This window comes from Sciurus carolinensis, chromosome 1 (genome assembly GCF_902686445.1).
Source record: "Sciurus carolinensis chromosome 1, mSciCar1.2, whole genome shotgun sequence".
Taxonomy (NCBI): domain Eukaryota; kingdom Metazoa; phylum Chordata; class Mammalia; order Rodentia; family Sciuridae; genus Sciurus; species Sciurus carolinensis.
In genome coordinates, this window is record NC_062213.1 from 175,427,765 (window position 1) to 175,445,681 (window position 17,917).

Here is a 17,917-nt window from a genome sequence, read left to right on the forward strand (position 1 = left end):
GTACCACCAAAAGAACTCAAAAAACAAAAAACAAAACAAAACGAAAAACAGGAAACATCAACAGATGTGCTCAGGCATTCCCAAAGTCCGATATGGACGCGCCCAAAGCACAAGCAAAACATAGGCAGATCTGGATAAAGTAGTGACCCTCAATGAGGGGGAGATGTTTTCCTGTCCAGGGGGCATTTGACAATGTGTGTGTGTGTGTGTATTGCAGTGCTGGGGGTAAAATCCAGGGTCTTACACATGCTAGGCAAATGCTCTACTATTGAATTAAATCCCCAGTCCCTGGAGATAGTTTTGATTGTTAAAACTTGGGCAGGGAGAGGGGGGTTACTACTGGCATCTAGTGGGTAGAAGATGCTAAACATCCTACAGTATCACGGACAGCTCCTCATAATACAGAATTATCTGACCCGAAATATCAATAGTGCTGAGGTTGGGACACACACATATTCACAGACTATAATTCTGACAATGGGCACATAGATACACACAGTTACACCTGGAGACCTGCATGCAACACAGGGCCGCAGGGTCATAATTCCAGACAAATTCAACAGGAGGAAAAACTGCTCCTGCACACAGGTCCACATAAACATGCATAGACAAAGACACCCACAGGCACAGACACACACCCAGATTCACAGGCACCCTCAAAGGTAGACACATATGGTCACACACACAAACACACCATACACCACAGTGCAGAGGCCCTAGGCTTAGCAGTAGAGTAAAGCCAGGGTCTGAGTATAAGAAAGAGCTACCAGTCTGATCACACATAGGAACTAAGAAGGACAGACAGAAAGGTTTCCATTTGATTACTTTTCATTCTTAAATGGTCCACATCCAACCTTGATCTAGGCATTGGGGATACAGAAGGGAAACTAAGCTGTTCTTGAGGAGCATCTAGTTGATGAGTTCATGACTTTTATCATTACTTCACTCCTCCATTCACTCAGTAAGCAAGTGCTCATATCACCTTTCTGCTTACAAAATGAGGCATCTCCTGTATACACTGTTTTTCAGGCCCTATCCCCAACTGGGATATGAGTAGTATCTAGTTGGATCAAATAAGAACAGAAAAGGAAAGAATGAACAATCACTATATACCCACTGTATGTGATACATACAGGCTTCCCCCCACCTCCATAGATATTGGGGATTGAACTCAGGGGTACGTTACCCCTGAGATACACCCCCACTCCTTTTTTGAGACAGGGCCTGGCTAAGTTACCCAGGCTGGCCTCAAACTTGTGATCCTCCTCCTTCAGTCTCCTGAGTGGCTGGGATTAAAGATGTGCAGTACAGTGCCTGCCTCAGACACAGGCTTTGAATGCCTCATCTCACTGAATCTTCACAAAAACTTTACAAAGTTGATTAACAGTTATGTGACAACTTTGTGATCACAGTCTGTGGAGGGTTTGGGGTTTGAGTTTATATCTGACCAAATCCGAAGTGCTGGTTTTTATTTTATTTATTTATTGAGATAGGGAGGAGGAGTTTTGCTACATTGCCTAGGGAGGCCTCGAGTTCCTGGGCTCATGAGATCCTGCTGCCTCAGCCTCCCAAGTAGCTATGACTACAGGCATGCTCCATGCTCACACAAAGTGCTCATTTTAATGCCCACACCACCTTCCTTAAGGATATGCAGGACTCAGGCTCATGAGCAGAATTCTGAGTTTTTTCTTCTCTGCTTGCTGGGTCACTTTGAGGAGGGCCTTGGTGACCCTGGGTTTCACTTTACTCTGCTGATTGAAGCCATTCGGGGTCAGGATGTCTAGCCTCTTACTTGGTCAAGTTCATGTTCTAGATCTTTTACTAGCAATGTTCTTTCCTTTCCTTGCACAGAACTGATACCAGCTCAGATTCCTTCCCTTGCATTGAGCAAGGACACCTCCCTACCTTTCCTCCATCAACCCCATCGCCTCCAAGTTTGCGTGGTCCCCCAGAGACTGAGGAGCTTGGTGAGGGATCTGCCTTGGAAAGAGAGGTCTGTGCTCTGGGAGCTGTTGGCAGCCTAGCTCCCGCCCAGCCCATCAGCTCTGCCTTCTGTCCCTCCCTGTTTCCACAGCCCGCCCTCAACGATTTCCTCCCTTACTCAGTCACTCGCTGCCTAGTGATCCATGGGTTTTAAATTATAACTGGGACCCAGGAAACGCGTTCCTAAGTACAATATTCATGGGCTGGGCTGACACTTTTAATTAAGGTGATTTACACTGAATTATCCTTGGAAATAAAGAAATGGTGCACTGCCCGGGAATAAACCATCATCACCAGCCGCCTTTGTAAGTTACACTTCGTTTTAATCTATTTGGGGAATTGTTTATCTAGTTCATTACCCAACCAAACACCGAGGCCGGCCTTAAATAAGGCTTAAGTGGGGGTGAGGGCACTGCCATCTCTATACCCCGCCTTTCCTCCAGAGTCACTCAGCCTCCCTTTGGCTTATTTCAGGCCTCTTATAGCTCTGCCCAAAGAGGTGGCTCTCCAGCCCAGAGGCCAGCTCTCACAGTGGCTCTAGAAGCCTCCCAGAGATCTCTGAGCTCAGGCCCCAAGAAGCCAAGCTGCACTTTCAGCTTTGTACAATCTCGTCATGTCCAGGGCTGTTTCTTTTCGCTGGGTGGAAATTACTGCCTAAGAACCACAGAGAGGTCTGGGACCTGCTCTTCCATCTTCAGCCCCCATCTATGTCCTGCTTGTCTCTCTGTACACATGCAGTTCCTACCCTGTCACCATCCCAGAGATGTCTTAAGCTCAGCTTGCCCAGAGCCCTGCCTGTTGCTTCCTCCTATCTTCAGACACTCATTTCTCTGCCACCACCACTCTCTCAATCATCCAGGTTGGAAAGCTTTCTCCAAGTAAGTATGCCAGCTAAATCTTCTCCAGGTCTCTCATCATTCCCTCTTCTGCATCCCCACCGCTGCCACCATTGTCCTAGGCAGACTCTTCAGGCATCCTCTGCACCTGGCCCAACCTCCTTATTTGTCTCCCTGCTTCTGCCCCCAGTCCACACTCTCCACTGGCTTCCAGAGCATTTCTTCTGCAGCCCATCTTGCTCTGAGAGAGCTTCATCCTGGCTCACAAATATTCTCATTCCTGCCACTACATCTAGGACTTCTTCCAGGATGGAAGGCCCTCTACAATCTGTCCTGAACCTAACTTTGTCCTTGTTGTTCTAACTACTAAGTCCTGGGGTCTAAGGGAGCCCTTGTGCAGGACTGAGGAAAGACGGGATGGGTTGACATGAGGGAGGGTGTGTGAGCATTGTCTCTAATCTCAAATGTAAAAGTGCTTTGAAAAGTCCATGTGCTGTGCCAAAGGAAGTTCTGACTACTTTTTCTCTGAGGGTTTGGCTGCCTGTGTACCTGTGGGAATGTGTATCTTTGGGAAGGTGGTTCTTTCAAGGTGGGGTGTGAGCACATTTATGTATGTGGGAATGAGATTTGTGAACACACCTATGTGTTGTGCCTGTGTTTGTGAAAGGTAAGGTTCCTGCTTTTCCTGGGGGCCCTTAGGTGTGACCAAAATAGCTGCTGGTTCCCAAGAGGCTGCTTTATGGGGTTAGGTAGACAGAATTGAAGGCAGAACAGGTCCACCTGGAGAGTTACTCAACCAGAGCCACATGGGGGAGAGGCACGCACTCAAGTTGATACAGGACACCCTGGTAGTAGCATCCAAAGATTTAGGAGTCAGCCAGTTTGAGGAAGGGTCAAGGAGAGCAAAGAGGCAGAAGGCAGGGTGAGACAGGGAAGGGGTCAGTTGGAGAGCAGAGGGGAGGGGCCAATAGGGGAAAGAAGAGAGAGGAGCAGCTAGGAGAGGGAACAAGGCCGAGAACAGAAAGGGGAGGATTGGAAAGCTGGGGAGGCATTGGCCACAGGCTTTAGATGCGGAATGCCGGCTTTTGGGCTCTGCCCTCCTGCGGAACTCAGTTTCTCTATCTGTGAAATGGCCACTCTAAGGCCCCTCTCTGTCCAGGATGCTGGTGGTGGGGAGAAGAAAGGCGGGGAGTGCATATCTCAGGGGCCTGGGTGCCTCATCATTTCCCAGCCTCCTTTGCTCTCCTCTGTCCTCGGGAGAGCTGGCAGGGGCGGGGCAAGGACAGCCAAGGCTGGGCCCCTCTTGGAGCTACCCGCCCCGCCCCGCGCACGCACGCTGCCCGTCAGCCCGGAGGGAGCTGACACGCTCCTTGGGAATTTATCACGCACCCAATTACAATGTTAATTGGCAAGTTCCTGAAATCAATTAATTCGCAAATTTTTTCCAATTAAAAATCCAGATAAATCACGAGGGCGGCGGCGGGCCGGTCCAGCCCGCAGTCCGGTGGGCGCAGCGGCCGCAGGGAGGGGAGCGCGGGCGAGGCGAGGGGAGGGGGCGGCGGGCGCGGCTGCCCTTGAACGCCTTTGCCGGCCGGTCCGACTGTCAGCGCGCCGGGCGCGGCGGGGCCGAGACAGATAAAACCATCGACCCGTCGCCGCCAGCGCTTCGGCTTTATCGATCCGACGGGAATTTCACTTGCTGTGCAGATCCCGCTGTCCGGCTGTCAGACACCGGCTGGTGGGGAGGGGGGCGTGCCGGGGGCACAGGGCGTGCACGTGTGGAGGGTAACGTGGGCGGAGGGGGTGCTGGGCAGGGCCCGGACGTGAGGGGACAGATGTTGGGGACGCAAGACACAGCCAGAGGGGCAGGGAGCAGATGAGGGGTGGGGAAAGGTACAAGGGGGTAAGGGTGTGCAGAAAGGGGATGCTCCTGGGAGAACGTGGGGGATGAGGGATTGTGAGGGTCCTGTGTGTGGGTCGAACAAGGGAGGCTTTGGGCACTAGGGGATGACCTGGGCAGTGCAGGAGGCACTGGGACTGAGGAGGCAGAAAGAGAGTTCCATTCTCCAGTAAAGGGTACATTGCCTTTACTACAGGTCCCTCCATCTCTGCCTCTGTTTTCAGTTTCCTTGAGAAACCCTCCATTGAGAGCAAATTACACAGAACTCTTCCTGGACAGCGAGATATAGCACTTAACAGCAGGATGCTTCTTTCACTTTCTACCCCTGGCAGGTCAGTCTTGGATATGTAAGTATTTGGGGGAGGTGACATTAAGAGCATGGGCACTGGAATCAGATTTCTTGAGTTTCAATTCTATCTTTACCACTTATTAACTGTGTCATGTTAGTGAAGTCACTTAACCTTTCTGTTTCCTCATCTGTAAAGTGGGGGTAATAATTACAGTTATGCACCACATAATGATGTTTTGGTCAGTGACCCACTGCATGTGTGGTAGTGATCCCATAAGATTATATCACTTAGTGTCGTAGCCATCTCAGTTCATGTAAGTACATTCTATGATGTGTGCATGACAAAAATAGCCTAAGGACACATTTCTTAAAACATATCCCCATCATTAAGTAACATACAACTGTACCGCTTACTCCAGAGGGTTGCTGTGAAGATTAAATAAATTAAGACAATGTAAAGTACTTGGCACATAGTGAGTGTTCAACAAGGATTATTATTAGTAGTAGTATAGTCTTCTTTGAGGGCTTTAAACTATACCCACAAACTCTTTTGATATTCTTCCTTTCAAGAGGCAGAGCTTGTAAAGCTTAATTTTCCTCCACTGAGGGACTGGGCTTGGTGACCTGCTTCTACTGAATAGAATAGCATATAGGGGAAGGAAGACTAGGAAAAGGCATTGTGGCTTCCTGGTTAGTCTGTCTTTTGGATCATATGTTTGTGGGAATTCAACTTCCATGTCAGAGGGAAACTCAAATATCCCTTAGAGAGACCACATGTCAAGGAACTGAGTCCTCTTGCCAACAACCATGTGAATTAGCCATGTTAGAAACAGATCCTACAGTCAGATTTTCAGATGACCACAGCCTTGATTAACATCTTGAGACTGCAGCCTCATGAGACACTCTGAACCAGTAGCCACAACTACCCACAATCTTTCAACTAAGGAGTACTAGAATTGATGACCTACAGAAACTGAGATTATAAATGTTGTTTTAAGCTACTAGATTTGGGGATAATTTGTAACATAGAAATTGACAACTACTACTTCTTCCTTTAGTATTCTTCCCTCAGAGCTGGGCACAGCGGCACATACTTGTAATCCCAGCTACTAGGGAGACTCAGGCAGGAGGATTACAAGTTTGAGGCCAGTATGCATAACTTAGTGGGAGTTTGTCTCAAAATAAAAAGGGCTGGGAATGTAGCTCAGTGGTTAAGCACTCCTGGTTTCTATCTCTAGTAACACATACACACAACACATATAAAAATCCTCCTCCCTCAGGAAGCCTCCTGTACTTTGTGCTAGGTTTGGTGCCTCAATGATACCCCTACAACTCCAGCTTTTCCCATATAGTAGGTTCTTTTCCTTGGGGTTTGTATTGCCTGACTCTGTGTTCTGATATTCTGAGCTTCCCTGGACAGGGGTGATTTTGGATCCTTTTGGCACCCTGCATGGGGGGTTAGGTGGGAGGGTAGAAGGAAGAAGGATCATTCAGGTTTATGACTTGAACTGAAGAAGCAGTGGGACTGGAGTACCCTCTATTCTCATACAATATGGTCATAAAATATGATCACTTATGGTCATATTGACCATACAATGTGTGACCATACAAGGTCATACAATATGACCTTGCCACTCCTCCCATCAAAAGGGGCACTTTTCCTTTACCCTTGCATCCAGGTGGGCTAATACTGCCTTCATCAATAGAGTACAGTGGAAGTGACATTAAATGACTTCTGAGACTAGGTTATGAAAGATGATTCAGCTTCCATCTCATTGACTAGAACATTTGCTTTTGGAGCCCTAAGTCACTCTATACAAAGTCCAACTACCCCAAGGCTACTGAGTTATGAGAAAGCCCAGGCCATGTGGAAAAGTCATGTGCAGGTGCTTTGGTCCCAGCCCCATCTGAGGTCCCATCTGATAGTCAACATCAACCACCAGACACATGAGTGAAGGAACCTCCAGATGATCCCAGGCCCCAGCCGCTGAATTTTTCCAGCTAAGGCCCTAGATATCTGGAACAGACACAGCTGTCTCCTCTGTGCCCTATCTGAGTTCCTGGCCCCACAGATTACACAAGCATAATGGAATGGTTGCTTTATACTGCTAAGATTTGAGACACTCTTTTTATACCTCTCCTCTGCTCCTCTCAGGGTCCTGGCTCCTCCTCAGGGTCCTTGAGGAGGCTCAGTCTCCTGTTTGTGGGATGGAACACACCTAAGCACATTCTCAAGATTGTTACTTCTCAGTCCTTGAGATTGATGGAGATGGTACTGCTCGCCCGCCTGGAAGGAGGACCAGGCTGAACTTCTGATGGGGCTGCCAGGTCTCACACCCATTTCTTTTATTCTGCCCTGAAGCCTCACATGGCAGTACTGGACGTGGGGCAGTGACTTAACCCCTTTCCAGTTCTTCTGCTCTTTGAGACTGGGACCCAAGGGGTCATGCTCCTCCCATTCCCAAAAATAAGAGAAAAGGAAGGCAGCACCATTCAGCTGGAGGATCTAAGGCTTGAAAACTGAGTGGTGGAGAATGGCAGCAGGGTCCCGGCTTCTCCCTAGAGGCTGGGGTGTGGCCAGGTGGCTGCTCCTGAGACCTGGTGGCTGGAGGTTCAGTGAAATCCTTCAGTGTCAGGCTTCCCATGACTTACCTGGTGGGCAGCTGGGCCAGCTGCTCCAGTTCTTGCTCCATATGTTCTTGTAACTCGCTGGGCCTCAGCAGGACCTGGCAGATGGGGCAGATCGGGGCCTGGCTGTCAAACAGAGCTGCTGCTTTCTTTTTACCTGGCAGGGGAAGAATAGACATGCATTAACTATTCCAGTCCCTGGAGGGAAGCCAAGCCATACTGGCTGCTGCCCCCTAGGGCTTCTTGATCTAAAAGAGTGGTGAGTCTGAGGGTCTCAGAGCCACAAACATCACCCCTTTTGGTAGCTCCAGATGCTGTGGCCATAAATGGCACCTCCTCAGCTAGCTGCCTCTCTTGGAAGTCTATTGGGATACAATCAATGCTCTGTGCAATCAAATGTGATCACTCCATTTCACACATGTTTAATCATACCATCACCCAGAATATCTAGTACCTTCCTGACTCTCTCCTTTCCTCACTGATTTCATAGGCCCCAGATCTGGAGAAGAAATACAAGAGAGGGAGAAAGGAGATTCGTTTCTACAATCATTCAACAAGTATTCCCTCATACTCACTTCAAAATAGGCATGTGCAGAATGGTGTCATCCTAGAATGAAATCAGATCTAGTCCCTACCCTTGAGGACTTGTGGTCAAGTGGGAAAAACCAACAGGGACTTAGGTGATTTCCAGAGTAGCATTCTCTAATTTTTTTTTTTTTTACTTTTCCCCAAGATTCTATCCTCAACCTCTGCTCTCCTCATTCTGCATGCTGGATGATCTAGTTTATTCTTTAGCTATAATTCCTACCCATGTCCTGTTGACTGCAGATTCTGTATCTCTACCCCAGATCCCTCAAGACCCTTACATTCAAACATCTAATGGACATCAATGCCTGAATGTTCCAAAATATCTGAAACTCAACAATTCAAAATTGAGTTCTTCAACTTCTTCATCCTTTCCAAACCTGTTCCTCCTTTAGCAGAGCCTATTTCTGTAAATAATGCCTTCTTTAGCCTACTCACTGAAGCCAGTAATAGCCTCACCATCCACTCTTCCTTTGCCTTTCCACCTCTCCCACACTTAACTATCAAGTCCTGTCCAGTCTATTTCAACATTCCTGGAATCTATTGTCTCTCCATTCAGGTCTCACTATTTCCTTGAACAACTTCATTGACCTCTGTAGGAATCACTGATCCTGAGTTTTCTTTCTCCAACATCCCCTTTAAATTGTGTATCCCTAATATATGAGTACATTGTGTGTGTGTGTGGGGGCAGCTGGGAGCCTGGACTCTATTCCTGCTTGGTCACTAATGATATCCAGAATAAACCAAGTTGGGAAGGAGCCTTTTGGTTGCCTAGTTCACCCCCTCTTGGGATGTCTAAACCCATGCAGTGCTCTTCCATTTTTTGCTTATAAGCATGAGGGTTGAGGAGCTAGAAACATCTCTAGCTATCCATGGATAGTTGTAGAAAGGATTTTTTTTTTCTTTCAGTGCTGGGGAATGAACCCAGAGCCTCATACATGCCAGGTAAGCACTCTACCACTGAGTTACACCCCCAGCCCTTTATTTTGAGACAGGGTCTTGGTAATTTGCCCAGGTTGGCCTGGAATTTGTGATTCTCCTGCCTTAGCCTCCCAAGTAGCTGGGATTATAGGCATGTACCACCTTCTCCAGTTTAGAAGGATTTCTTTAGCTTAAGCCCAGTTCTTCCTCCTTGTTTCTTCCTGTTGGTACCTGGAGAGGTTCAAAATCAGTTTGGGGGAGATAAAAATCATGCCAGGGATGATCAAGATGGTCACCTGGATAGGGTCGCCGGGTTAAGTACAGGATGCCCAGTGAAATTTGATTTCATATAAACAATAAATGATTTTGTAGTTTGAGGATGTCTCAAGTATTGAGTGGGACATATTTATACTAAAAACCATTTCTTATTTTTCTAAAATCAAATTTAATCTAGATTTCCTATATTTTTATTTGCTAAATCTAGCAACCTGATACTTGAGTAAGTTTCCAGTTAAGACTGAGCACAAGAATCTATCTCCCTTTGACACAGACTGAGCAGGATTACAACTCCTCTGGATGCCCAAATAGAGTCATGTGAGGGCTCAAAGGACGGAGCAATTCATTCTGAGCGTGTTTCAGGGAGTGGAAATAGAGAGAAGGCTTAACTAAAGAAGTGAAGTTTAAGTTGCAGCTTAGAAGTACACCAGGCAGGGGATGGGAGCAAATAAATGAATAAATAAGTTGTAATTTCCTTAAGACAGGAACCATTTCATATCCATTTGTATATTTATAGACAATTTATAGCAGGCCTGGCATAGACTAGATATTCAATGATGAAGCAAAAGAGAGGAAGAGGAAGGGAAGGAAGGAAGAAGGGTGAATAACCAGCAGAATGTTCTAGAAGTCAGATAGGGTTTGCAAATCTAGGATGTCAGGGTGGGAGAGGTGTAGCCCCAGCCTGTGTGGCTAGGTCTCCGAGGAGGGAAACAAGTCCTACTATCATGTACCTTGGTGTTCAGGGGACAACTGAGTAAAAGAAGTAGGTGTGGCCCTTGTGAGAGTTGGGAAATGAGGATTCTCGTCTCAGTTCCAATCCCAGAGATGAGTGAGGCCCTAGAAATTCTCTCAGCTATTATCTTTATTCTACAGATGGGGAAATTGAGACTCAGAACTGGAAGGGATTGCTGAACTTGGCTCTTGATTTCATGGCTTCATTTATTTATTAATTCAGCAAATGTTTATGTAACAACCATTCTATGTCCAGCATTGAGGAAGCTGGAGTTCAGAGATAAGTAAAACAAATTCTTGGCCTCTAGGAGAACACACATTAGTGGGAAAGCAGGAATTATGAGGGATAGTGCAGGAGGGCAGGTAGGACCAGAGAGGGGTTGGTAGGATCAAGGATGAAAGTGATGCTTAAGGGGTAGTGGGCATGAAGGATGAGTAAGGAAGAGCTGACAAGGTTGTGGGAACAGATCATTGCAGCGGGGTTTGGGGTATAAAAGGAGAAATGATGAGAGAGGAGGATGGTAAGAGGATGATCCAGGATATGCTGTCTGAGCTGAGGTGGAAAAATCAGGGGTTCAGGCCCGTTTTTACCTAGGATACAAGTCTGGCTCTTAGGACTTCCTGGAGCCCAGACTCCTCTTTCCATGTTTGCAGGCCAGGCATCAGCATTCCCAAATACCTGCTCTCATTTCATTTGCTTTGCTGTCACTGAGATAGTCTGCTTTTCTGAGCTTGGCCTCAGTTTTCCTGTGGGGACAATGGGCCTTCTTCTTGGCTCCCAGCTTCTGCAATAACACTGACAGGGATCAGCAGAAGAATTCTATAGTCTGTGCCCTCCATCCCACCTCCATTTTCTCAGGGGTTAGAGTGGCAGGTGTCAGCATGGCCACAGCCCCCTACTTCCCCTCCCCCGCTGTGTTCCCTATAATTTTATATTGAGACCTGTGGTCATGACGTGGATTTTACTGCATTAACGACATGGCCTGCCCAGGTTTAATGACAAAATCCATACTCTGGCCCTGGGCCTGCTCCTCGTTTGCATAATTCCCAGAATACAGCTCCCTGAAGCTTTTGACCTGGGCCATTACAGTGGCCATAAAATGGGCCATAAAACCGCTGGGGATGGCCAAGAGGAGGGGGCTGTGGTCTTGCTGGGGTGGGAATGAAGCTCTCAACCCTCTACTCTTCATAGGCTTGGGTGGAGGCATCCTCTGGCTCTTCCTTTCCACAGTTCCCCAAATCTGGAAGTCCTTCTCAGGCCAGGGAGACCCCTGAAAATCCTTAGTCCAACTACCCATCCGATACAGAAATCCCATCTTCAGTTCTGCTGGCAGCATCACAGGTAGCCGCCAGAGCCTACTGGAGGCAGACTGTCAGCAAGCGTCCTCTCCTTGAACGTTCCTCATCCTGCCCTTGACAATTCCCCCAACAGTTGGGCAAAGCCTTTTGCCACAGGTGGGTCTAGTTCACATAAGCCTAGGTTGAATTTTGTCTCTCTCCAGGAGACCTAACTCCCTGGGGAGGTCAGGAGCCAGGCTGAGCCGCATGATGGGGAGCAGCGGAGGGGATGGGGACAGGGACTGGGTCGGGCTGTCAGTGCTAAAGATGATGAATGGGGGAGGTGAGGCGGGAGGCCCAGTGTTATCGGCGGTGGATGGCGGGCGCGAGCGCTCGCCGCTCCTGCTAATCCCCGGGCGCTGCCTTAGCCCTTGCACTGATAACGAGGAAATGGGACTGACAACAATTTTTAGCTGAGAGATTCTTCACCAAAATGCCAGGCGGCCGGAGGTCTGACAGCGCCTGATTGAGTGTGTGAGTGTGTGGGGGGACCGCCCGCAGCCCCCTCCCCTCCCATGCAAAGATGGATCGCTCATTCCGCCTCCCGTCCACATTCATTACCGCGCCTCCCTCCCACCACCCCTTCCCCTGTAGGGCCTGCCACCTCCACTTCTCTGCCTGCCTGCCTAGGTATCTTCCAAGCGGAGGGAGGGCATGGAGGGGCCCCGACCCTGTTCTCAGCCTTATACAGGGCACTCTCTCAAAGAGCAGGGAGGGGCCTCTGCTCCTCAGGCTGGACAGTCAGGTCCTAGTTGATGGCTCCCTAGTCAGAGTGACCTCCAGGGATTCCTGTGGCTTGCTGAGCTGCTGTACTACCTTCCCCACCAGGTCCCTGTAAGGCTCCAACAGGAATGGGCTATCTGTAAAAGGTGAAAGGGGACTGGCTGATTGAGTAGAGAGAAGGCCAGGCTCCAGTCTGTTCATCTCTCAAGTTTTGCAACAAGGCCTAAGGTACTGTGGGGGTCTAGATCAGCCCTCTGCTGCCCCCCTCTGTTGGGAATTGTTGACCATTGGGAACAGGTAACTGGACCCACACACACTGCTCCTTCACTGCCATCTTCTTTAGTGAGGGCTGGACACATGGAGGGTGAGGGTCTCATTCAAAGAAAAAGTCTTCTTCCCCTGGATCAGTAACCCACATCTGGCCTTGCAACTCCTCACCAGGTGATTGCCTCTCTGGCTTGGCCTTTTGCTTTTGTCCCAATTCTGTTGCCTGGTGGTTCTATTCTTGCTTCTCTGCTTGTCTAAGCAGTAATTTCTACCTCTACTATTCTTTTCTTTGTAGGCCACAAAGGGCATGACTTGACTACCTGGTGTCTGACTAGGGATAGGGAGCATTAAAATGAGGGTGAGGGTGACCCTAATGATAGATGGCAATGGAGGCTGGGACTTTTAAGAGTATGCATGTAGGTATATGCACACCTTTGTTTGTACACATGTGTAGGTCCTGCCTTTTCCCTCCCTACCTCCGATAGGAGGACTTTCACTTTCTAGTGACCAAGTCAAAAACAGAACTTCAAACAGAATTCAACAGACTTTCACTAGCACAGATTTGTGTTTGTGTCTATGTCCTGACACCTGGTCCTACCCTGTATCCAGCTTCCCCCTGGCTATAATCAGGGTCATCTACCACTCAGTAGACTCACTGGTTCTGGCCCTCTGGCCTCTGTGGAAGTCTTTCTCCTATCCATTTATACCCATGAATCTGTTTATTGGTTTGTGTGCCAGTGTATCCATCTGTCCATCCACCCGTCTATTTACCTATTTTCTGTTAAATAATGCTACTGAGTGTCATTATATGCTAGGCTGTAGTTTGGTACTGCACATAATTTATCTCATTTAAACTTCATGGCAGTCCCGTGAAGTAGGAATTATTATCTCACTAATAAGGAAAATGAGGCTCAGAATAATGCACTGACGGTTACAAAGGGAACTGTAGAGATTTAAATCCAGGTCTGTCTGACTTCAAACCTGAGCAATACCCAACTACCTGCCTACCTATGGACCCATTCACCTAGCACATGATTCAGTACCTTTCCACAAGTGTCCGCGCATGCCCACTATGGGCCTGCTCTAATACAGACACCAGACGGTAATAGTAAGATAGCCACAATGAATGTCCTCAGAGAACTTGGGCCTAATTATGGATAGAAACATTAAATAATTGTCCCCAGAGTGGTCTTAGGGAAAGGAAAATACATGGAACTAATGAGAGTATTAGTTCCTGGTCTGGCAGGTGAATGAAGTTACATTTAAGCAAAGACCTGAAGGATGAAGGGAACCAGTCATGCTCTAGGAAAAAGTGGTGTTATAGATTTTAAAAAACCCAGCATGTTTGAAGGTACAGAGGGGAGAGATTGTAACCTAGGGGTTGAAAAATATCCAGTTTGACTGAAGGAGAGTAAGTGACATATGATAATAGTGAGGCCATATCCTGAAGGAATTTTTTTTTTTTGGTGGTGGTGTTGGGGATTGAACCCAAGGCCTTGCACCTGCTAGGCAAGCACTTTATCACTGAGCTACATCCCTACACCTCTGGAGGACTTTTTATCTACATTAATGACTTTGGTAATTATTAGTATTTTTAAATGTATAATCAGAAGCCTTTGGGAGAGTTTTAAGCAGGGGAGTAACATATCAGACTTGTATTTTATTTTTATTTTTTAAAATGCTTTTATTAGCACATGATAGTTATATAAAATAGTTAGCTTCTTTTTGACACAATCATACATGTATGGGATTTAATTTGCTCCCTTTCAGTCCCCAGTGCCTCCTTATCCACCTTCCCTTTTTCCCTCCCCTTGTTTCCCTTACACTACTCAACTGGTCAGACTTGTATTTTAAAAGAATTATTCTAATTGCAAAGTAACTGATCATCTAAGGGGCAAAAGCAAACAGAAGAGGGTCGCTTAGGAGATTATTTCATTCACTCTGGTGAGAAATTCTGGTGACGTTACTCTAGAGTGATGATGATGGGGATGAACAGAAGCAGATGGATTGGATGGGGGGTTAAAAGACAGAAAGTGGTTAAGGATGTCTGTGCATGGTGGCACATGTCTGTAATACTCAAGAGACTGAGGCAGGAGGATCGCAAATTTGAGGGCAACCTCAGCAACTTAGTGAGACCTTGTTTTACAATAAAAAATAAAAAGGGCTGGAGATGTAGCTTAGTGGTAGAACTCTCCTGGACTCAATCCCCAGCACCAGAAAACAAGAGAAAAAGAAAAGTGTTAAGGATGATTCTAAGATTTCTGCCTTTGACTACTAGGTGGTAGACCATTAACTCACTTATAAAACAGGAGGAGCAGCAGCAGGCTTGGTAAGGAAGGAAATGAGTTCAGTTTTAGGTCTGTTTTAGTTTGAGGAACTGCAAAGACATCTATGAGGAAATGCTGAGTAGATATGATTATGTGAGCTAGAGCTAGATTATAGACCTGGGAGACACTGACATATGTATAAGAACTAAAGTTCACCACTGTATCCTCTGTATGTAGAACAAGGTCTGACATATGGTAAATACTCAAGAAATATTTATTGAATGAATAAATGAATGAAGTTAAGAGGAGGTGAGATCAACTAGGGAAAGAGTATACATTAAGAAGAATCTGGAGCAGAACCTTGATTAACAGATGAAGGAAGTTGAAGTCACCGAGGACTAAGAAGGAATAGTCAAGGGGTAGATGATCAGAGGGAAAGTGTGATGCCATTGAGACCAAGAAAGGAAGAGTTTCAGGGGTGCAGAGGTGATTGTCACCAAGAGTCAAATGCTGCTGAGGTCAACAACATCAGGCATGAAAAGTGTCCCATCCGCTCTCCTATCCACAGTACAACCATTCTACCCTTCACTTCATCCATCCGTCATCCATTCAAACCACCTAATAATTACTCATCCATTCTCCCCTCTCACTCATTCCCTTCCTCCTCCTTTTTTCTCCAGAAAACCATGATTGGTGCCTCTGTCGAATATGGGACAGGAAGAGTTAACACACTGACAGACAGCATTTTTTACCTTCAGTCAATATGAACAAGGCCCCAAGACTATGATTCCAAACATCTGGATTTCATCAATATGTGATCTGTCATCGTATATTGGCATTCCCCAGTCCCCGCGCCAGAGCAATGCGGCTGGTTTTATTAATACGTCAAATACATTATCCGTGTAATACACTTGTCTGGCTGGGGCCTCCCGCTGGGGCGGGGCGGCGGATTTGAATGTATGATGAATCAGTTTGCATTACATGTTCGTAAGTCATCATTTGTCAGGATTAATAGGCATCCCTGGTCGAGGAGGTGGGGGTAGGGCAGGCAGGAGAGAGATGTGTATTTAGCTGTGGCCCATACTTATCTGCTGGTGCCCAGGCATACCCTGAAAGCAGCTGTGCTCCCTCTTACCCAGACCCCGGGATGGCAGCTGGCACTCAAGGTACCAGATGTCACAGAGGTGACATTTTCAGCAGTTCCAGGGTCACTTAGAACCAAATAGGCTTATTGGTCTCTGCTTTGGGATTGCCAAACAACTGGAAAGTATAGGTAGGGACCCTTTGCACAAGCTGGCTAACTCTTACTCATCCTTCAGGACTCAACTTATAATTCCTTCTTCCAGGAAGCCTTCCTTGACTCCCCTTGACTTGGCACACAGTGTTATTATTGCTTGTGTGTGTCTATAATTGTCTTTAGAGTGCAAATTTCTTTCTTTCTTTTTTTTTTTTTTTTTTTTTTTTTTTTTGGGGGTGCTGGGATTGAACCCAGGGCCTTGTGCTTGACAAGCAAGCACTCTACCAACTGAGCTATCTCTCCAGCCCTAGAGTGTAAATTTCTTGAGAGCAAAAGTTAACTTGATCACGGCTGTAGCCTTGGCATCTAGCAGAGGGCATAGCTCAAAGTAAGAGGAAAGTAATGGTAATAACAAATCAATAAATATTCTTTGAATTAATGAATAATGATTGTTGACTTATTGAGACCCCCAACAATGCCAACATTGCCTTGGTGACTAGGGCTTTCTCTGGTTCCTTGTCCCCACCCTGACTCTGGCCTAATCTAGTCATTTATCCTATTAATGCTTTTTTTTTTTTTTTTTTTTTTTTTTTTTTTAACGTGCTTTCCCTCTTCTTTCCAAAAGGTTTGCATAGACTCTTTCACACAGCATCAGGTTCTTCACATGTGACATACATACCCAATATGGAGGAGTGACAGTTCATGCCCACAAGCCCTTGCTATCTTCCCTCTCCCTCTGCTCTGCCTACAGAAGCTCAGATTGGCACAACCCATTCCACATGGTTTCCTCCCAGCTTCAGGTACAAGAATCTGACTGGTGCTCTGACCCCTATTGTGATGGATGCTATTTTTTGTCTCTGGCAATAGAGGGGGCCTGAATTGAGCCAGACATGGTTCCTGGGTGGCCAGGGGCAAACATCTGCAGGACAGCCAGGTGGAGGTCAGTTTCTGGACAGGTTTAGGCTCAGATTTAGGTTCAAGTTGAAGCCAGAGGTGCTGGGCCAAAACACAAGCTCACTGAGTTCTGGTCATGGAACCTAAATCCTTGGCCCCATGAGCCTTTGCTGTAGCCAAGTGCACCAGCCAACTGGTTCAGAGGTGGGTGGAGCTTCAGGACCACAGCTGTTTCACACCCCTGACCTTGGCTCTCCTAAAAAAAAACTGCAGTTTCTCTTCTCTTATGGAGCTACAATTTGTTCCCCTCCTCCTAGAGCTAATAACTTCCAGACAGTTCCTGGGCTGGGCAACCAGTGTTGGGTGGGGTAGGTGGGGCCTCCCAGTGTTCCCTGGGATTAGGTTTTACAAACTGCAGTAAAGGGCCCCCTTCAGGAGACTATCCACATATGGACATGCACACTTATCATCCCAAGTGTCTGGACACACAGGTGCTCACATAAGAGTGTTTTTTTCACATCTGCATATATACACCTGAGCTCCAGTGCATATACTGATATGAGGCCTGAGTATATACCTACATATTCTCCCAGCATGCCACCCACTTCCCTCTCCCCATCCCTTCCTTGCCATGGAGCCAAATGCTGAGACTGTACTGTTTAAAGTCAAGTAACTTCAAGTGTGCTTTACCCCCTGCTGGCTCTGACTATGGGCTTATAAAAATGAAGTGGGAACCTCCACAGCTGTGGGCAATAAATCCTGAATGGCCGAGGAGGGCAGGGTTACCTGCTTTCTAGGCGGATGGGTGGAGCCCGGGTACTGACAAGTGCCTGTGGGACTGGATTGGCAGTGGGCCAGCTGTGGAGCCTCAGGCACTGCCTGCTGGCCCAGCCCAGCTGCCTCCCACAGACATGTGCAGTCAAAAGAGCCAAAGCCCTAGGGAAGGAGCAGGACTGAGAGCTCAGTAGAGGGAGGTAGAGGAAGAGAAGGGCCCGGGTAGGGAGAGTGAGCAAGACAGCCACGTGCTGCTAAGGCTGAGGG

The 17,917-nt window shown here is 47.3% G+C and overlaps 1 protein-coding gene and 1 long non-coding RNA gene across 3 annotated transcripts in view; one reads left to right on the top strand and one right to left on the bottom strand.

The window, feature by feature from the left end:
* The window catches only part of Rnf220 (ring finger protein 220), a 217,123-nt gene that overhangs the window by 29,102 nt on the left and 170,104 nt on the right, over positions 1-17,917 (bottom strand). For both annotated transcript variants that reach the window (XM_047545405.1, XM_047545415.1), the window contains exon 3: positions 7,661-7,793. In XM_047545405.1, the coding sequence (XP_047401361.1) occupies positions 7,661-7,793 (133 nt within the window). The remainder of the gene's footprint in view (positions 1-7,660; positions 7,794-17,917) is intronic.
* On the top strand, positions 4,416-16,162 carry LOC124980174 (uncharacterized). Its single transcript, XR_007107751.1, has 3 exons — positions 4,416-4,557; positions 4,944-5,051; positions 15,426-16,162. It is a non-coding gene; the product is annotated as an uncharacterized LOC124980174 (long non-coding RNA).